Source organism: Neoarius graeffei, chromosome 6 (genome assembly GCF_027579695.1).
Source record: "Neoarius graeffei isolate fNeoGra1 chromosome 6, fNeoGra1.pri, whole genome shotgun sequence".
NCBI classification, from domain to species: domain Eukaryota; kingdom Metazoa; phylum Chordata; class Actinopteri; order Siluriformes; family Ariidae; genus Neoarius; species Neoarius graeffei.
In genome coordinates this window covers 35,902,062-35,916,949 of record NC_083574.1, presented here as the reverse complement: position 1 = coordinate 35,916,949, position 14,888 = coordinate 35,902,062, and the positions used below count along the sequence as shown (strand labels likewise).

The following is a 14,888-nucleotide window of genomic DNA, read 5'->3' as shown; positions in this document are numbered from 1 at the left end:
ACGTAGTGGAGTGAAAAGTACGATATTTGTCTTTCAAATGTAGTGAAGTTAAAGTCATACGTTTCCAAAGAATAATACTCAAGTAAAGTACAGATACTCAAAAAGTGTACTTAAGTACAGGACTCAAGTAAATGTACTTCGTTACTGTCCACCTCTGGTTACCAGAGATGGAAAATTTTTTTTTAGCACGATCAGCAGTTTGAGGTTTGAACGTTACCATCGCAGGTAAGCATGGTGGAAAGATCATGGACATGTTTTTACTGAAAAAAAAAAAAAGTTCACCGATATTTCATGATCTCCTTGTCGAAACCTACTTTGTTACTTACTCTTTCATTTGACAGTCGCCATTTTGTATCTAAACGCACGTTTGAGAAGTCACGTGAGGTGTCAATAATAGTGATCATTTTCACTGATGTCCACCATTATTGACACCCTGTGGAATTAAGTGGCATTTACAACTGTGATGGATCGATCTTTGGGTCACATTGTTGAAGTAGATGAAGTACTTTGAGAAAATCACAGCACTTTTTTTTCTGATTCATAACAGAATGGAATGTTTATAGAGTATTTGGAATCCTATTGCAATAAATAGAATTAGACCAGAATTAAATCCCCCCCCCAATCTGTCCCTCTGAGTTACATGTCAATCCTGGGATCGAGATTCTGACCTCTTCTGCTCCTCGGACCTGCCTGATCCATCCTGGTGCCCTACGTCTGGTTGGAGTCTCATCGCATCGCTCCTGTAGAGGACGGCTCCATATGAACAGTTGAAAGTCGCACTTGGAAGACGCTCTGGACTCTTACAGTAATGCTTTTATGGCTGAGGACTACAGTTGACTCGCTAACTTTAGGACTGCAGTTGTCATGAACAGTTTTGCACTCAAGTTTCCATCAATGAAGAGTTTATAACATCAACGAAACTGACTTCATGTGAAAACTGTGAATGTTATAGTCATGTCTGTTGTTGCCCAAATGAGGATGGGTTCCCTTTTGAGTCTGGTTCCTCTCGAGGTTTCTTCCTCATGTCGTCTGAGGGAGTTTTTCCTTGCCACCGTTGCCACAGGCTTCTCATTGGGGATAGATTACAGACAAAATTAGCTCATGTTTTAAGTCGTTCAAATTCTGTAAAGCTGCTTTGCGACAATGTTTATTGTTAAAAGCGCTATACAAATAAACTTAGCATATAAAAAAAAAAAAATTACATGCTTGAAATATTCAGATTTTTCTCTTCCATTGAGAATTTTTTTTTTTTGCAGTTTGTTGTAAATATCTACCACCTATTACATTATCAGTAGACATTTTATATTTTGGTTCGAGGAATGACATTTGACCTGGATTTCCATGCGGTTACAATGTCAGTCGCCTGCTGAGATTTATTGGTAAACTACAAAACTAGAAATTAATACAAACAACGAATGATTAACAAAATGTGATCTACAAAAATACTTAGAAAGTGGAACAAAAAGATTTTCTGATGCAGGTTAAACATTAGCAGTTCATTTGTTGACAAACATTAGAATTACTTCCTCGTTTACGTAAACACCGACATCCATATATTTATATGAAAGATATATTTTGTACTAAATATAAGTCTGTGTAAAACAAAATTTAAATAAAAACTACGTTTTGTTAACTTAATACCACATACCGATTTTTAAAAAAAATATATAAATAAATCATCTGGATGTCGATCATTGTGGAACGGTGTCGATAACTGGACAAAGGGTGTCGATAATTGTGGAACGGTGTCACATGATCTGATACGCTAAGTAATCAGGAATCAACTCGCTTTTTTTCCAGTGGAAGTTTGAGTAATTATTCATGCACAATTTACATATTAAGTCTTTTCTACTTCTGCAACAGCCAAAAGATTGTTAAGGTGTTGATAATTGTAGCCGCCGCTCTACTCGTGCCGTGTTATTATAGACAGATATACATGTTACCATGTCATGAGAGTATGGGATGCCAAGGAAGTGGTCAAAGCCCTGTCGTGTAGGCAGGTATGTACCATTAGCCCCGTAGCCCAGGTGCCATTTCCCAATCATTGCTGTAGCATAGCCGAGTGGCTTCAGTACTTCTGCAATAGTGGTCTCGTTGAGGGGAAGCCCACCTATCGAGCCTGGGTACAGCACGCCGGGGTAGATGCCAGACCGTGTCTGATAACGACCCGTCAACAAAGACGCTCTGTCAAAAAAAAAAAAAAAATCAAGATGCAAAGATTGAAGTTTTGACCCTCCTTCTGGTTGTCAGATTAAAATGACATGATATATCACAGCAGGTCTCATGCAATGACTCCAAGACGTGAGCTCAAGAGCACTTAACATGCATTGGGTTTAAGAAAAATAAATATCTGGCAATTCTTAGCAAATCAGTGGGATTTCAGGAAACCGTCTGAGATCATAGTTCAAAGACAAAGCGTTAGGTATAGGTCTGATTAGATTACGGTCAGTAAAATAAGCCTTTTAATCCAAATCTATCTGAGCACAGTTACAGTATGAACAGTTAAAAACGTACAAGGTGAAGCTGTGATTTCATATAGTACTGATATAATAAAACGGTCACAGTGCGCCTTTCTGAGATATTCTGGATGCTGTCAGTAACATTAACTGTTTTTAATATAAATACGCATGTGATTAGAGAAAATCATGCATGCTGATTGGAGAAATTCAGACCATTTCTCAATAATCACCTCGAATAACTCGGCAAAATGTCGACCGATCGCGTCGTCATCGTAAGTGAGGAACAAATTATGAAAGAATATGCTGTTCCTAAAGAGCACTGAAGATGCTACGAAGTTTAGTCTAAAACTACTCAAAGATAAGGTTGGATTGTGATTGATTTTTTTAAAATCCATTTCAAAACAAAAAGGATTTTATGTGACTTGGTGCAGATAAGTGACAAGTCTGTGCGTGCCTTTATTACATTTGCATGCCCATTTTGAAGTTTGAAATATTTAATACAATTAAAAAAAAAATTGTAATCACCTGCGTATTTCTACTAAAACAATTATCCGCCTAAGGCTCAATGAAAATTGGTGATTATTCTATCCACAGTCACTGGATATGAGCAATCGCGTGCTCTGATTGGCTAATCTACTACTAGGATATCAGCTCATATACCTTGAGTAGAGAAAAACAAAATGGTGAAGTGTGTTGCTGAACCAACCGAGGACGAAATAAACTATTTGCAGGACTGAAATAGAAATGACAAAATCCGAGGAAACAATTTTAGCAGGGGTCTGGGGGGGCGCATCCCCCCCAGAAGCTGAACAGATTTTGTGTATATTGATAGATTTGAAGCATCTCCTGAAAGCAAATATTTTCTCAACCATGCCATTTAATTTGAACTGTTATTATTATGTTGAATATGAACTGATTTACCTTTTAACTGATAAGGGTTCAGTTGAAGAATGAAAATATAACAATAACATACCTCATATTGTAAATTCACTTATATTCTTGTGTTGATTTGTATCAATTCATTGGGTACCATAATGTCTTTTCCAGGGGGGAAATTCTAGACTGACTATTAAATAATAGTCACTAATGTTCTTGAACTGATTCAATACCAAAATGTCTTTGTGCATGTTAGATTCTAGTCAAAAACTATATACAAGTCAATATTTATATTTATTTCCTTTTCTTTGTTAGCAGTTTCTTCAGCTTAGAAAGCCTACTCTTTTCTTTTTGACTTTCTATATGGCTTTTCCTTGCTCTTTTGGGCTCTCTTTCATTACGTATTCATGATAACAATGAACATTATGAACAATAACATAAGTTAAAACTACATAAATAATAAATGTGAACAAGATGGTCTACCTGGTAATCTATAGTTCGACAGCTTCAATTTCACCAATTCTGCATGTTTTTTTCCTTTAACATGGTCAACTAAACGTGTTCTTCCACCAGAACCGTACTTCACATCCTGATGGCACAAGATGCAGTAAGCTTTCCCTGGTTCTTTTATCTTCCGTATGTGCTCATGGAGATATATATTCACTACCGGCTTTAAACTCCAGCCATCGCCAATTCCATGGATTTTTGATGCCGTTTTCCTTGTCAGTGTTTTTGACATCGTTGGTCTCACCGTCCTCCCTCTGAACGATGTCCCTCCATGACGCGGACATACCGCGAAATTCTCCTTTTCAAAACCGTTGATATCGAAAGCGTGTTTAAAGAGCACAATGGTAAAACGAAAAGAACACAAGATTCGCGCCGTGGTTTGTAAGCATGGCACAAATGCCGTAAACTGGTCTGTCATTGTCGCAAAAGAAAAAAAAGATACCAAAAAAATTACGATGTTACAGAAAGAACAATTTGCGGTAGGCTCTTTCCCAGACTCGCCGGCTCGGTGACACTCGCTGTACGAGACTACTAGCGGTCGGTAGACAACAACCCCCCCCCCCCCAATTTTTTATTGCAAAATTAAATGATTTACTAAAATTATATTTTTGGCGGCCAAATTCGCGGAATTCCGCGGATTTTTCACAGCCCTGTATTTGGGGGAGAAAAAAAAAAGGAATCAAAGTATTTGATGGTAAGAACATATATTTTTAGTGCTGTCAAAAATGTCGCGTTATTATCACGTTAACTTGACTCAATTTTAACAGCGATAATTTTTTTATCACGAGATTAACGCTCTGTGACATGATGTAGGTTTTTCATAAGCTTTTGAAACTGCCAGGAACTTGGAACAGAGACTTTGCTTAGAAAAACGATAGCAGCTAGACTGTAATGCCCCGCACAGCACAGCCAGAGTCCTCTGCCCTCCTCCCCCAAAGAACCAGCGCGGGCAGGGCGCGCTAGTAGAGATGGGATTTATGGCTCTTTGATGGGATCCGCATCTTTGTGATCCGTTCTTTGAAAAGAGCTGTTCAAAAGACTGGCTCATTTGGCTCTTTTAAAATATTTATTCAGTTTTAAGAAGACAGCGTCTAAAGAAGCCAGATCCCTCTGAACTGTAAACTCAATGCTATCCCAGAAATCCTTCCTGTAATATGCAAATTTGGCCGCCTCTGATTGGACAGCGCGACGCATCAACAGGCAGAAAGTGTAAAAGTACAAAATGTGTTAAGTGAGCTGAAACAGTAAAGATCAGATTCAATGCAATATTTATCAACGAACAACTTAAACTTAATATAATGGTGTACTTTATATTATAATCAAGCCTACCGTCACTCTGTAACCTGTCTCTCTGATTAGAGTTGTAGACTAACTCAAGCAGTAGATCACTTCACTCATGGTTCTCTTGCTAGCCCTGCGCCTCGGCTTAGGTTTCACTTTGCAGTGTCTGTGTCAAGACGTGTTATGCTTTGCAATTTAAAAAAAACAAATAAAAAACAAAACAAACAACAAAAAAAAAAACATTGGTACAAAGCAAGCCCATTCACTTTATGCTGATAAGAGAATTACAATTGTTTTTTCATGTGACAAAAATGTGCGATTAAATTGCGATTAATCGCGAGTTAACTATGACAGTCGCGACATTAATCGCGATTAAATATTTTAATCGCTTGACAGCACTTATATTTTTATTTAAGAATTATTATTATCGCATTTTTCACAAATTGCTCCTGTCATTTCGCCAGTTTGTTAAAGCAGAAATTACTTCATTGGACATTTTGTATAAAGTTTTTATTTATCAAATTGGCAAAAAAAATTTAAATGAAAATGCTCTGTTTCTCAAAATCCAGTCAGTCAATGTGGATAGAATAAAACAATTATTCCACTCAATCTTGTCGTACATGGCGTATAGATAACTCGGTGCTACGCGCCTCGTCGGCTATCAGCTCATGTACGACTCGATTTCATGGAATAACTTAAATATTAACCTCGACTTCATCTCAATTATTATTCACGTTGCCTTCAGCGAATAATTGTGAATTAACACTTAAGGAAAAATTTCTCTTCATTAGTTTAAAAAAATCTTTTTTTTTTCTTTTTGCCTGTTAAAAGAATTAATTTTGTCGATGCTAAATAAAAATGACATTAAGCTTCCCAAACTTTAGATTTTCCACAGATTGTCTTGCACTAATATCATACCGGCACTCCTAATACATATCTTGCATTGCTTTAAAAAAAATGAAAAAAAAAAAAAAAAAGTGCATGTACTCAATAGTGTTTTGATATGAAGCCACAGTCATCTTCAGAGACAGTGTTATCCTGGTCCAGGTTGTGCTGGATCTGGGACGAACCCTGGGAACACAGGGTGTGAGGCCCTGGTCTGTTATATGAGCAATTCCAGCGTTATGGACGTGACACTTGAACTCAAAATGGCAACAAATGATCCAGTGCATGTTTTATTGTCTCCCAGTATTTAAACAGGTGTTGCATATTTTAAGGCTGTACCATACTGGAGAAGTGATAGAACAAGAACAATTCCCATAGTACATCTAGGGCATGCCAGAAAATGCCAATAAAAGATGCGTTATGGATGTGACAGAAAAAGTATCACTTTTCTTGGGTGACTGTACATTTATATCAAACTCTGTGAAATTGTAAACCTAATGTCGAAATGGAGATATCCATTTGATAGAGGGGTCCAAGGTGAATATTAAAAAATCTTTGTTTAAAATATTTTGTATTTCATGCAGAGTTTCGGAAGGAAAAGTCAGCGTTATGGATGTGACGAAATTCCGTTATGGATGTGACGCGTCTGAAATAGACATGGCATATGTTTAGAAAATCAGCAATTTAACCACCATAACCCTTTGAAAAACACTCTAAATATCAGCTAAAACTATCAAAGTTCTTAAATAATATTTAGGATGGCTATTGTTTTGCTGTTTTGTGGATTTTAGCATACATTTCTGTGGCTTGTGGCAATAATATAGAATTGTACATGATCAAAGTTGATTTTAGCTTGGGTTTTACATTATAAGAAAGAAAGACTGACATATTAAGGCGACAGGAACAATTCTTGTGACAAATTGGTTCAACTTATTCACATCTGTAAAATACAGGCCTAGGTGATATCTCTGGGAGTGGTTTTGATGTATTACATGTTGCTGTATTCTTGCATGGTGAGGTTGACATTTACATGGAATTGCCCATATTAAAAACCTTGATCCTGGAGAACCTTCAGTCCTGCACTTCTCCCTGCTTCACACTTCAACAGAAGCGCGATTAATCAGCTGATTAGATTAGATTCTTGTCATGAGTAGGGAAAACATTAAAATATGAGGACAGTGGGTATCCCTGGATCAAGATTGGAAACCTGGACAATAAGTGTCACTAATATAATAAAATGCACAATATACAAATCCTATATAAAACAGTTGGTGTATATCCATCCATCCATTATCTCTAGCCGCTTTATCCTGTTCTACAGGGTCGCAGGCAAGCTGGAGCCTATCCCAGCTGACTACGGGCGAAAGGCGGGGTACACCCTGGACAAGTCACCAGGTCATCACAGGGCTGACACAGACACACAGTACATTTACATGCACATCCAAATCGAGCTACTGTCGGTAATCGAGCTAAGGGTCCCAGCAGGGGTGCCAGAGAAATCCAATCCAACATGCATACAAGGAAATCGAGTTATTGTGTGAGGTACATTGTGCACCCGAGCCACAGGTGGCGCTACACGCCCCATCGTGTTGGTACACTTCCGGTTGTCGTCATGAAGAGCTATTCAAGAGTATAAACAAAGTTATCACAGTGTTGCCAGATACTGCTGACGTTTTCCAGCCCAAAACATCTTCAAATCCTCCAAAATGCACTTAAAACCTCCCAATCTGGCAACACTGGCAGTTCCGTGCTCAAGCTGTTAGGCTTGCTCTAACAGACTGTATGGCTACAAACTGTCCTGCGCAGACCACTGTTTTGTAAGACAACTTATTTTGCACAATTGTATATTTTTCTAAAGTCCATTTTTTGCTTACAAAATTTTTTTTTCCTTACAATTTAACTTATGTCTTAATAAACACACAAAAAAGTTCAATTGTTTTGTTTTTATTGACATTCTTCAGATGTTATACATACATACATAACATACATTACATACGTACATAGACTTGTTTATGTACACAATTCACAGCTATGCAACAGCTGTACAGATGTATTTGGTGATACAGTAAGTGAGCTAAATTTTAACAGTGCAAACAATGCCACAAAAAGAAAAGATTCATGCTGTTGTCATGATTCGTTGTCATGCCGACCGAGGCTGTTGTGTTTCCCGCTTGTGGTCTCGTCACTCGTCACTTCCGGAAGGGGCAGTGCTGAAGTAAGTAGCTCGAATACATAGCTCGATAGGGTTTACATGCACTAAGTAGCTCGGCAGAAATTGCATAATCTAGGTCGTGTAGCTCGATTCCGAGAAACCAAGTTCGGTTCAATTTAAGCCGAATTAAGGTGTATACATGGCATTTTGAACTTCGATTTCAGTCGAGCAACGGCAGAAATTCGATTCTCTCTATGTGCATGTAAACGCACTGACAGACAACCATGCACACTCACATTCACACCTACGGTCAATTTAGGTGGGGTTTACATTAGACCGTATCAGCGGATCATCAGATTAACGTTTTTAAAAACGATTAGCGTGCACACAACTCCAATACACGATTCGCGTGCACACAGCAACGCCAATACACGGATACACTAATCACATGACTAATTTGGCACGCAAGTTGAGAAATGTGTCAGTGCGGCTCATCGCTTCCTCCTCAGCGGCTGCGCTCCAAATCACTCCGCCCTGAACAGCGAGTGCCCTCTGGAGGGTGCGCACTCTGGCCCTGCGCAGCTCACAGAGCGCACGAGTGAAGTGCACGAGCAGTGATTCGGGACTGAGCCGCTGTGTGTGTGATCCCAGCGCATATCACTTACCACTTGCAAGTGGAAGGATGGCAAGCCTAAAGACAATCATAACTACACAATGGGCAGTATTTGCATCAGTATTTGCAGTATTTTCATACTTTTATACTCTTTAATGAAAGGTGATACAAGGAGGAAGTCCGCGCCGTTTTTCAGCAGTCGCGTCACATGACCAACGCCAGCGAATCAGGAAGGTGGATGTCACAGTGACGTTGTCCAATGACGACGCCAGCTAGAGCTCAGCACAGCGTATCCGCGTATTCTCAATGTTTACACAGCACCGGACCAGACACGATCTGGATTGAATACGTGGACCCTGGCGGATTCCCGTTTCCTGGCGTTTCCAGGCGTTTTAATGTAAACTGACAGTGCATCCGTGAAGAAAACGAGACAGATACGGTCTAATGTAAACTTGGCCTTAGAGTCACCAGTTAACCTAACCTGCATGTCTTTGGACTGTGGGGGAAACCGGAGCACCCGGAGGAAACCCACATGGACACGGGGTTGGCCGCTGGCCTCAAATCCAGGACCTTCTTGCTGTGAGGCAACAGTGCTAACCACTACACCACTCCAGTTGCGTACATTTTCAGCAAATTGCTTAAAAGGTGCATTAGACAAGATCTTTTTACATAACAGTTAAGTAGATGGGTTTTACACTTGAATGACTTTTTTAAAACGACTTGAGCTCCAATTCCTGCTCATATTCAGGAAGCTCCACTCCCAGGATCTCAGGCGTGTATAAAATTGCTGACAGGAGGTCTATCCAAACACAGACAAGCATTCCAGACAGAGTTTTCTCTGAAGCTTAATACACTTGTCCTGAGGCTATGGCTTAAACAATTACTTTTTCATCATGTTCTCCATACTTTCCAGGTTATTTGTACAAGACAGACAGACATTTTTAAAAATCAACTATTCTACCTTTAAAGCTAGACTGCCTTTCAGATTTTAAAGTATAGGTCATAAAAAGAATTTTCCCTGATACCCAATTATTTTTGTTCAGTGGACCGAAACCTACCGACTTCAAATCACAGACTTCCAATTTTAGTTTTTTTTTTTAAATAAAAGTTAATGAATTTAAGGCCATGTGGCCCTAAATTCTTCGGTATTTTTCCTGCTTCACCATGACTCAATTCAAGATACTAGGCTATGTCATGCATCACGTGGTGGGCTTTCCCCGTTCCCCGCGCAAGGCATTGTGGGATACAAATTTGAAACAGGAGAGAAACATGGAGGATGTGAATGAAATGTGAAAGACCGACTACAGTAATGGAAAGTGAAAAGAAAAGAGACATTATGTTGCGAAGGAAAGGAAATGCAGGACCAAACTAATAAATAACGGCGGTTAGCAAGCACCTCAGTGTGATCAGCTGTTCGTTTAACGACAGAATGATGGAACTGTCATCAGTGCATGGTCAAGGTGAACCTGTAGATGGCAGTAATGCAACACTGTGGATCCGAGCTGCTGTAAAACCCAAAAGAAGGTCAACCTGCGCATGCGCACACGGACTTCCTCCGTCTGCTTGACTGCGCAAACAGCGATTTCATGCACATTATTTGCTTGGGAATCCCCTCAAATTAAATTAAATAACTTCCCAGCCACAGAATGGCTTGATATTTTGTAACCAAATTTCACAGATTTTATGAAATTGAAAGGCTGTCTAGCTTGAAGATCAACTAGTTGAACCAACAAACGAGTTTCAATGGAAACATATGGAAGCCTGTTTCTGCCACTTTTGGGGGGGGGGGGGGGGGTGTCACATAGTATATGTCTTAAGAACATCTCTCATAATTATGACTTTGTATCACATAATAATGACTTACCATTTCACGATAATGTGAACATTTTCTCAATATTATGAATATGCTGTAAATACTTTAAGCAAAACCATGGCCTAAACATTACATGAGGACAGTACAGGCATTTAGCAGACGCTCCTATCCAGAGCGACGTACAACATACCCAGAGCAGCCTGGGGAGCAGTAGGGGGTTAGGTGCCTTGCTCAAAGGCACTTAAGCCATTCCTGTTGTTCTAGGGAATTGAACCAGCAACCTTTTGGTCACAAACTGCTTCTCTAACCATTAGGCCACTATTTCTCTAACTTTACAGTTAGAGAAGCAGCTTTGGGAACAAATGGCTGCTGGTTCAATTCCCTAGAATAACAGGAATGGCTTAAGAACCCTTGAGCAAGGCACCTAACCCCCTACTGCTCCCCAGGCTGCTCTGGGTATGTTGTACGTCGCTCTGGATAAGAGTCTGCTAAATGCCTGTACTGTAATCTCTCATTATGATAAGATACGAAGTCAGTCATCCATCCATTATCTGTAACTGCTTATCCTGTGCAGGGTCACCGGCAAGCTGGAGCCTATCCCAGCTGACTATGGATGGGAGGCAGAGTACACCCTGGACAAGTCGCCAGGTCGTCACAGGGCTGACACAAACAACCATTCACACTCAATCACACCTATGGTCAATTGAGAGCCACCAATTAGCCTAACCTGCATGTCTTTGGACTGTCGGGGAAACCGGAGCACCCGGAGGAAACCCACGCAGACACGGGGAGAACATGCAAACTCCACACAGAAAGGCCCTCGTCGAGCACTGGGCTCAAACCCAGGACTTACTTTCTGTGAGGCAACAGCGCTATGCCACCGTGCCGCAGATACGAAGTCATAATTATGAGAAATTCTCATGATTCAGAAGCAGAATCAAAGTTTATTGCCAAGGCGCGCATGTTTTTTTTATATTATATATATAAAAAAACATATGTATGTATGGGCAATTCCACAAAATGGTCAACCCGAGGGGTGAAAATGAATTTTGTATATTTGGTGCTAAATTTGATTGGGTTATTATTAGTAATGATTGGTTCATTCACTACAGTCAATATTTTTGGGCTGAACTCATGTCACATGACTGGTGGCCATTTTGAAATTGGCAGATCCAAGCACATACTTGAAACCCAAAACTAACAGACACAAATAAGCACTCAAACTGCTGTCAAAAGTCCTCATCAGGTAAGTTAAACTGCGTTTTATAACAAATGGACCTTACTCTTTACATTTCCATGAAAAAAAATTGATTCCACTGAGTAATTATCACAGCTTTGGGGCCTTTTAGATCTGAACAAAGCTACTTGTTACTGATTGATATGACTAAGAAAGAGAAAATTACCACATTTCATCCCTCTCTGTACATCAAATCATATGTAAATTTGGAAAGTGTTGCGTCAGTGACCAAGATTGTTGTCAGTTACTGTACATTCCATGATCTCAACTGTCAGTTCTAAACATTTTTCATAGTTTCTTTCTTTCATTGTATACTATGGCATGTTAAAAGCAAAGTTGGAAAAAAATGTTAATAAAATTGCAACAAGTTTCACAAAAATTGGTGTTTGTACTTGTGTGTTCACAGTTGTCAAATTCTCCAAGTTGCGACAGTTACCAATGGTTATCTGTATGCCACTAAATAAATTATTCATATCTGGGGAAAAAAACTCTGTTGTCCAAGATGGCCTTTGGGCCTTACATCACCATACAATGGTGCTTGAAAGTTTGTGAACCCTTTAGAATTTTTTTATATTTCTGCATAAATATGACCTAAAATATAATCATATTTTCACACAAGTCCTAAAAGTAGATAAAGAGAACTCAGTTAAACAAATGAGACAAAAGTATTATACTTGGTCATTTATTTATTTATTGAGGAAAATGTTCCAATATTACATATCTGTGAGTGGCAAAAGTATGTGAACCTCTAGGATTAGCAGTTAATTTGAAGGTGAAATTAGAGTCAGGTGTTTTCAATCAATGGGATGACAATCAGGTGTGAGTGGCCACCCTGTTTTATTTAAAGATCGGGGATCTATCAAAGTCTGATTTTCACAACACATTTGTGGAAGTGTATCATGGCACGAGCAAAGGAGATTATGGAGGACCTCAGAAAAAGCGTTGTTGATGCTCATCAGGCTGGAAAAGGTTACAAAACCATCTCTAAAGGGTTTGGACTCCACCAATCCACAGTCAGACAGATTGTGTACAAATGGAGGAAATTCAAGACCAAGATCACTCCAAGAGCAAGGCGTGTAATAGTCGGCAAGGTCACAAAGGACCCCACGGTAACTTCTAAGCAACTGAAGGCCTCTCTCACATTGGCTAATGTTAATGTTCATGAGTCCACCATCAGGAGAACACTGAACAACAAAAATGGTGTGCATGGCAGGGTTGCAAGGAGAAAGCCACTGCTCTCCAAAAAGAACATTGCTGCTCATCTGCAGTTTGCTAAAGGTCACGTGGACAAGCCAGAAGGCTATTGGAAAAATGTTTTGTGGACGGATGAGACCAAAATAGAACTTTTTGGTTTAAATGAGAAGCGTTATGTTTGGAGAAAGGAAAACACTGCATTCCAGCATAAGAACCTCATCCCATCTGTGAAACATGGTGGTGGTAGTAGTATCATGGTTTTGCTGCATCTGGGCCAGGATGGCTTGCCATCATTGATAGAACAATGAATTCTGAATTATACCAGCAAATTCTAAAGGAAAATGTCAGGACATCTGTACATGAACTGAATCTCAAGAGAAGGTGGGTCATGCAGCAAGACAACGAACCTAAACACACAAGCCGTTCTACCAAAGAATGGTTAAAGAAGAATAAAGTTAATGTTTTGGAATGGCCAAGTCAAAGTCCTGACCTTAATCCAATCGAAATGTTGTGGAAGGACCTGAAGCGAGCAGTTCATGTGAGGAAACCCACCAACATCCCAGAGTTGAAGCTGTTCTGTACGGAGGAATGGGCTAAAATTCCTCCAAGCCAGTGTGCAGGACTGATCAACAGTTACCGGAAACGTTCATTTGCAGTTATTGCTGCACTGGGGGGGTGTCACACCAGATACTGAAAGCAAAGGTTCACATACTTTTGCCACTCACAGATATGTAATATTGGATCATTTTCCTCAATAAATAAATGACCAAGTATAATATTTTTGTCTCATTTGTTTAACTGGGTTCTCTTTATCCACTTTTAGGACTTGTGTGAAAATCTGATGTTTTAGGTCATATTTATGTAGAAATATAGAAAATTCTAAAGTGTTCACAAACTTTCAAGCACCACTGTACATTTGTTTGAGTTTGCCCTTTCTAGAACAGCCACACAGTTTAATTTTAAACCCTCTGAAATGTTGCATCAGTTACCTGTGGAATTGCCCATAGAATAAAAAAATAGAAGAATCTGAAATAAACATTTGATAAGTGGACATATTTAAGAGGTACTGTAAGTGCAGGAGTTGTTGGCGTCCAAGTGATACAGTAAGTCCCAGAATGTGCAAAAATAGGTCATTCATGACCATAATCATCACCCTCAGGGCTGTGTCCTGAGCCCTCTGCTATTCACTCTGATGACACACGACTGTGTCCCCAGGACTACCAGCAACCACATTGTGAAGTTTGCGGACAACAACAATGGTGGGCCTCATCAGGGACTATAACGACCTGGCCTATAGAGAGGAGGTGGAGCAGCTGGTGGGTTGGTGCAGGGAAAACAACCTGATCCCAAACATGGACAAAACTAAAGAGCGCATTGTTGACTTCAGGAAAAACCAACCCAGCCACACTCCACTTCTCATCAACAACACGGCCGTGGAGGTGGTCAATAGCACCAAGTTCCTGGGGGTGCACATCACAGACAACTTCACCTGGTCTGTGAACACCGCGTCACTGGTCAAGAAGACACAGCAACATCTGCACTTCCTGTGTAGGATGAGGAGAACCCACCTGCCCCCACCCATCCTCACTACATTCTACAGAAGCACCATAGAGAGTGTTCTAAACAGCTGCATCTCTGTGGGGTGTGGAGGCTGCAGTGCCTCTGACTGCAAGAATGTGAGGAGAGTAGTGAGGACAGCAGAGAAAAATCATTCAGACTTCTCTTCCCTCCATTCAGAACATTGCACCAAGGCACTGCATGTCTCAAGCCAGAAACATCAGTGACCCCTCACACCCTCACTATGGACCGTTCTCCCCTCTGGCCTCTGGAAAGAGGTTCCGCAGCATTAGGTGCAGGACCACCAGGTTCTT

The 14,888-nt window shown here is 40.0% G+C and overlaps 1 protein-coding gene across 1 annotated transcript in view; it reads right to left on the bottom strand.

Annotated features, from left to right (window-relative positions):
- arsa (arylsulfatase A) overlaps positions 1 to 14,888 on the bottom strand; it is a 45,418-nt gene that overhangs the window by 18,874 nt on the left and 11,656 nt on the right. Inside the window, exon 2 of the mRNA XM_060923597.1 lies at positions 1,944 to 2,184. Within this exon, the coding sequence (XP_060779580.1) occupies positions 1,944 to 2,184 (241 nt within the window). The remainder of the gene's footprint in view (positions 1 to 1,943; positions 2,185 to 14,888) is intronic.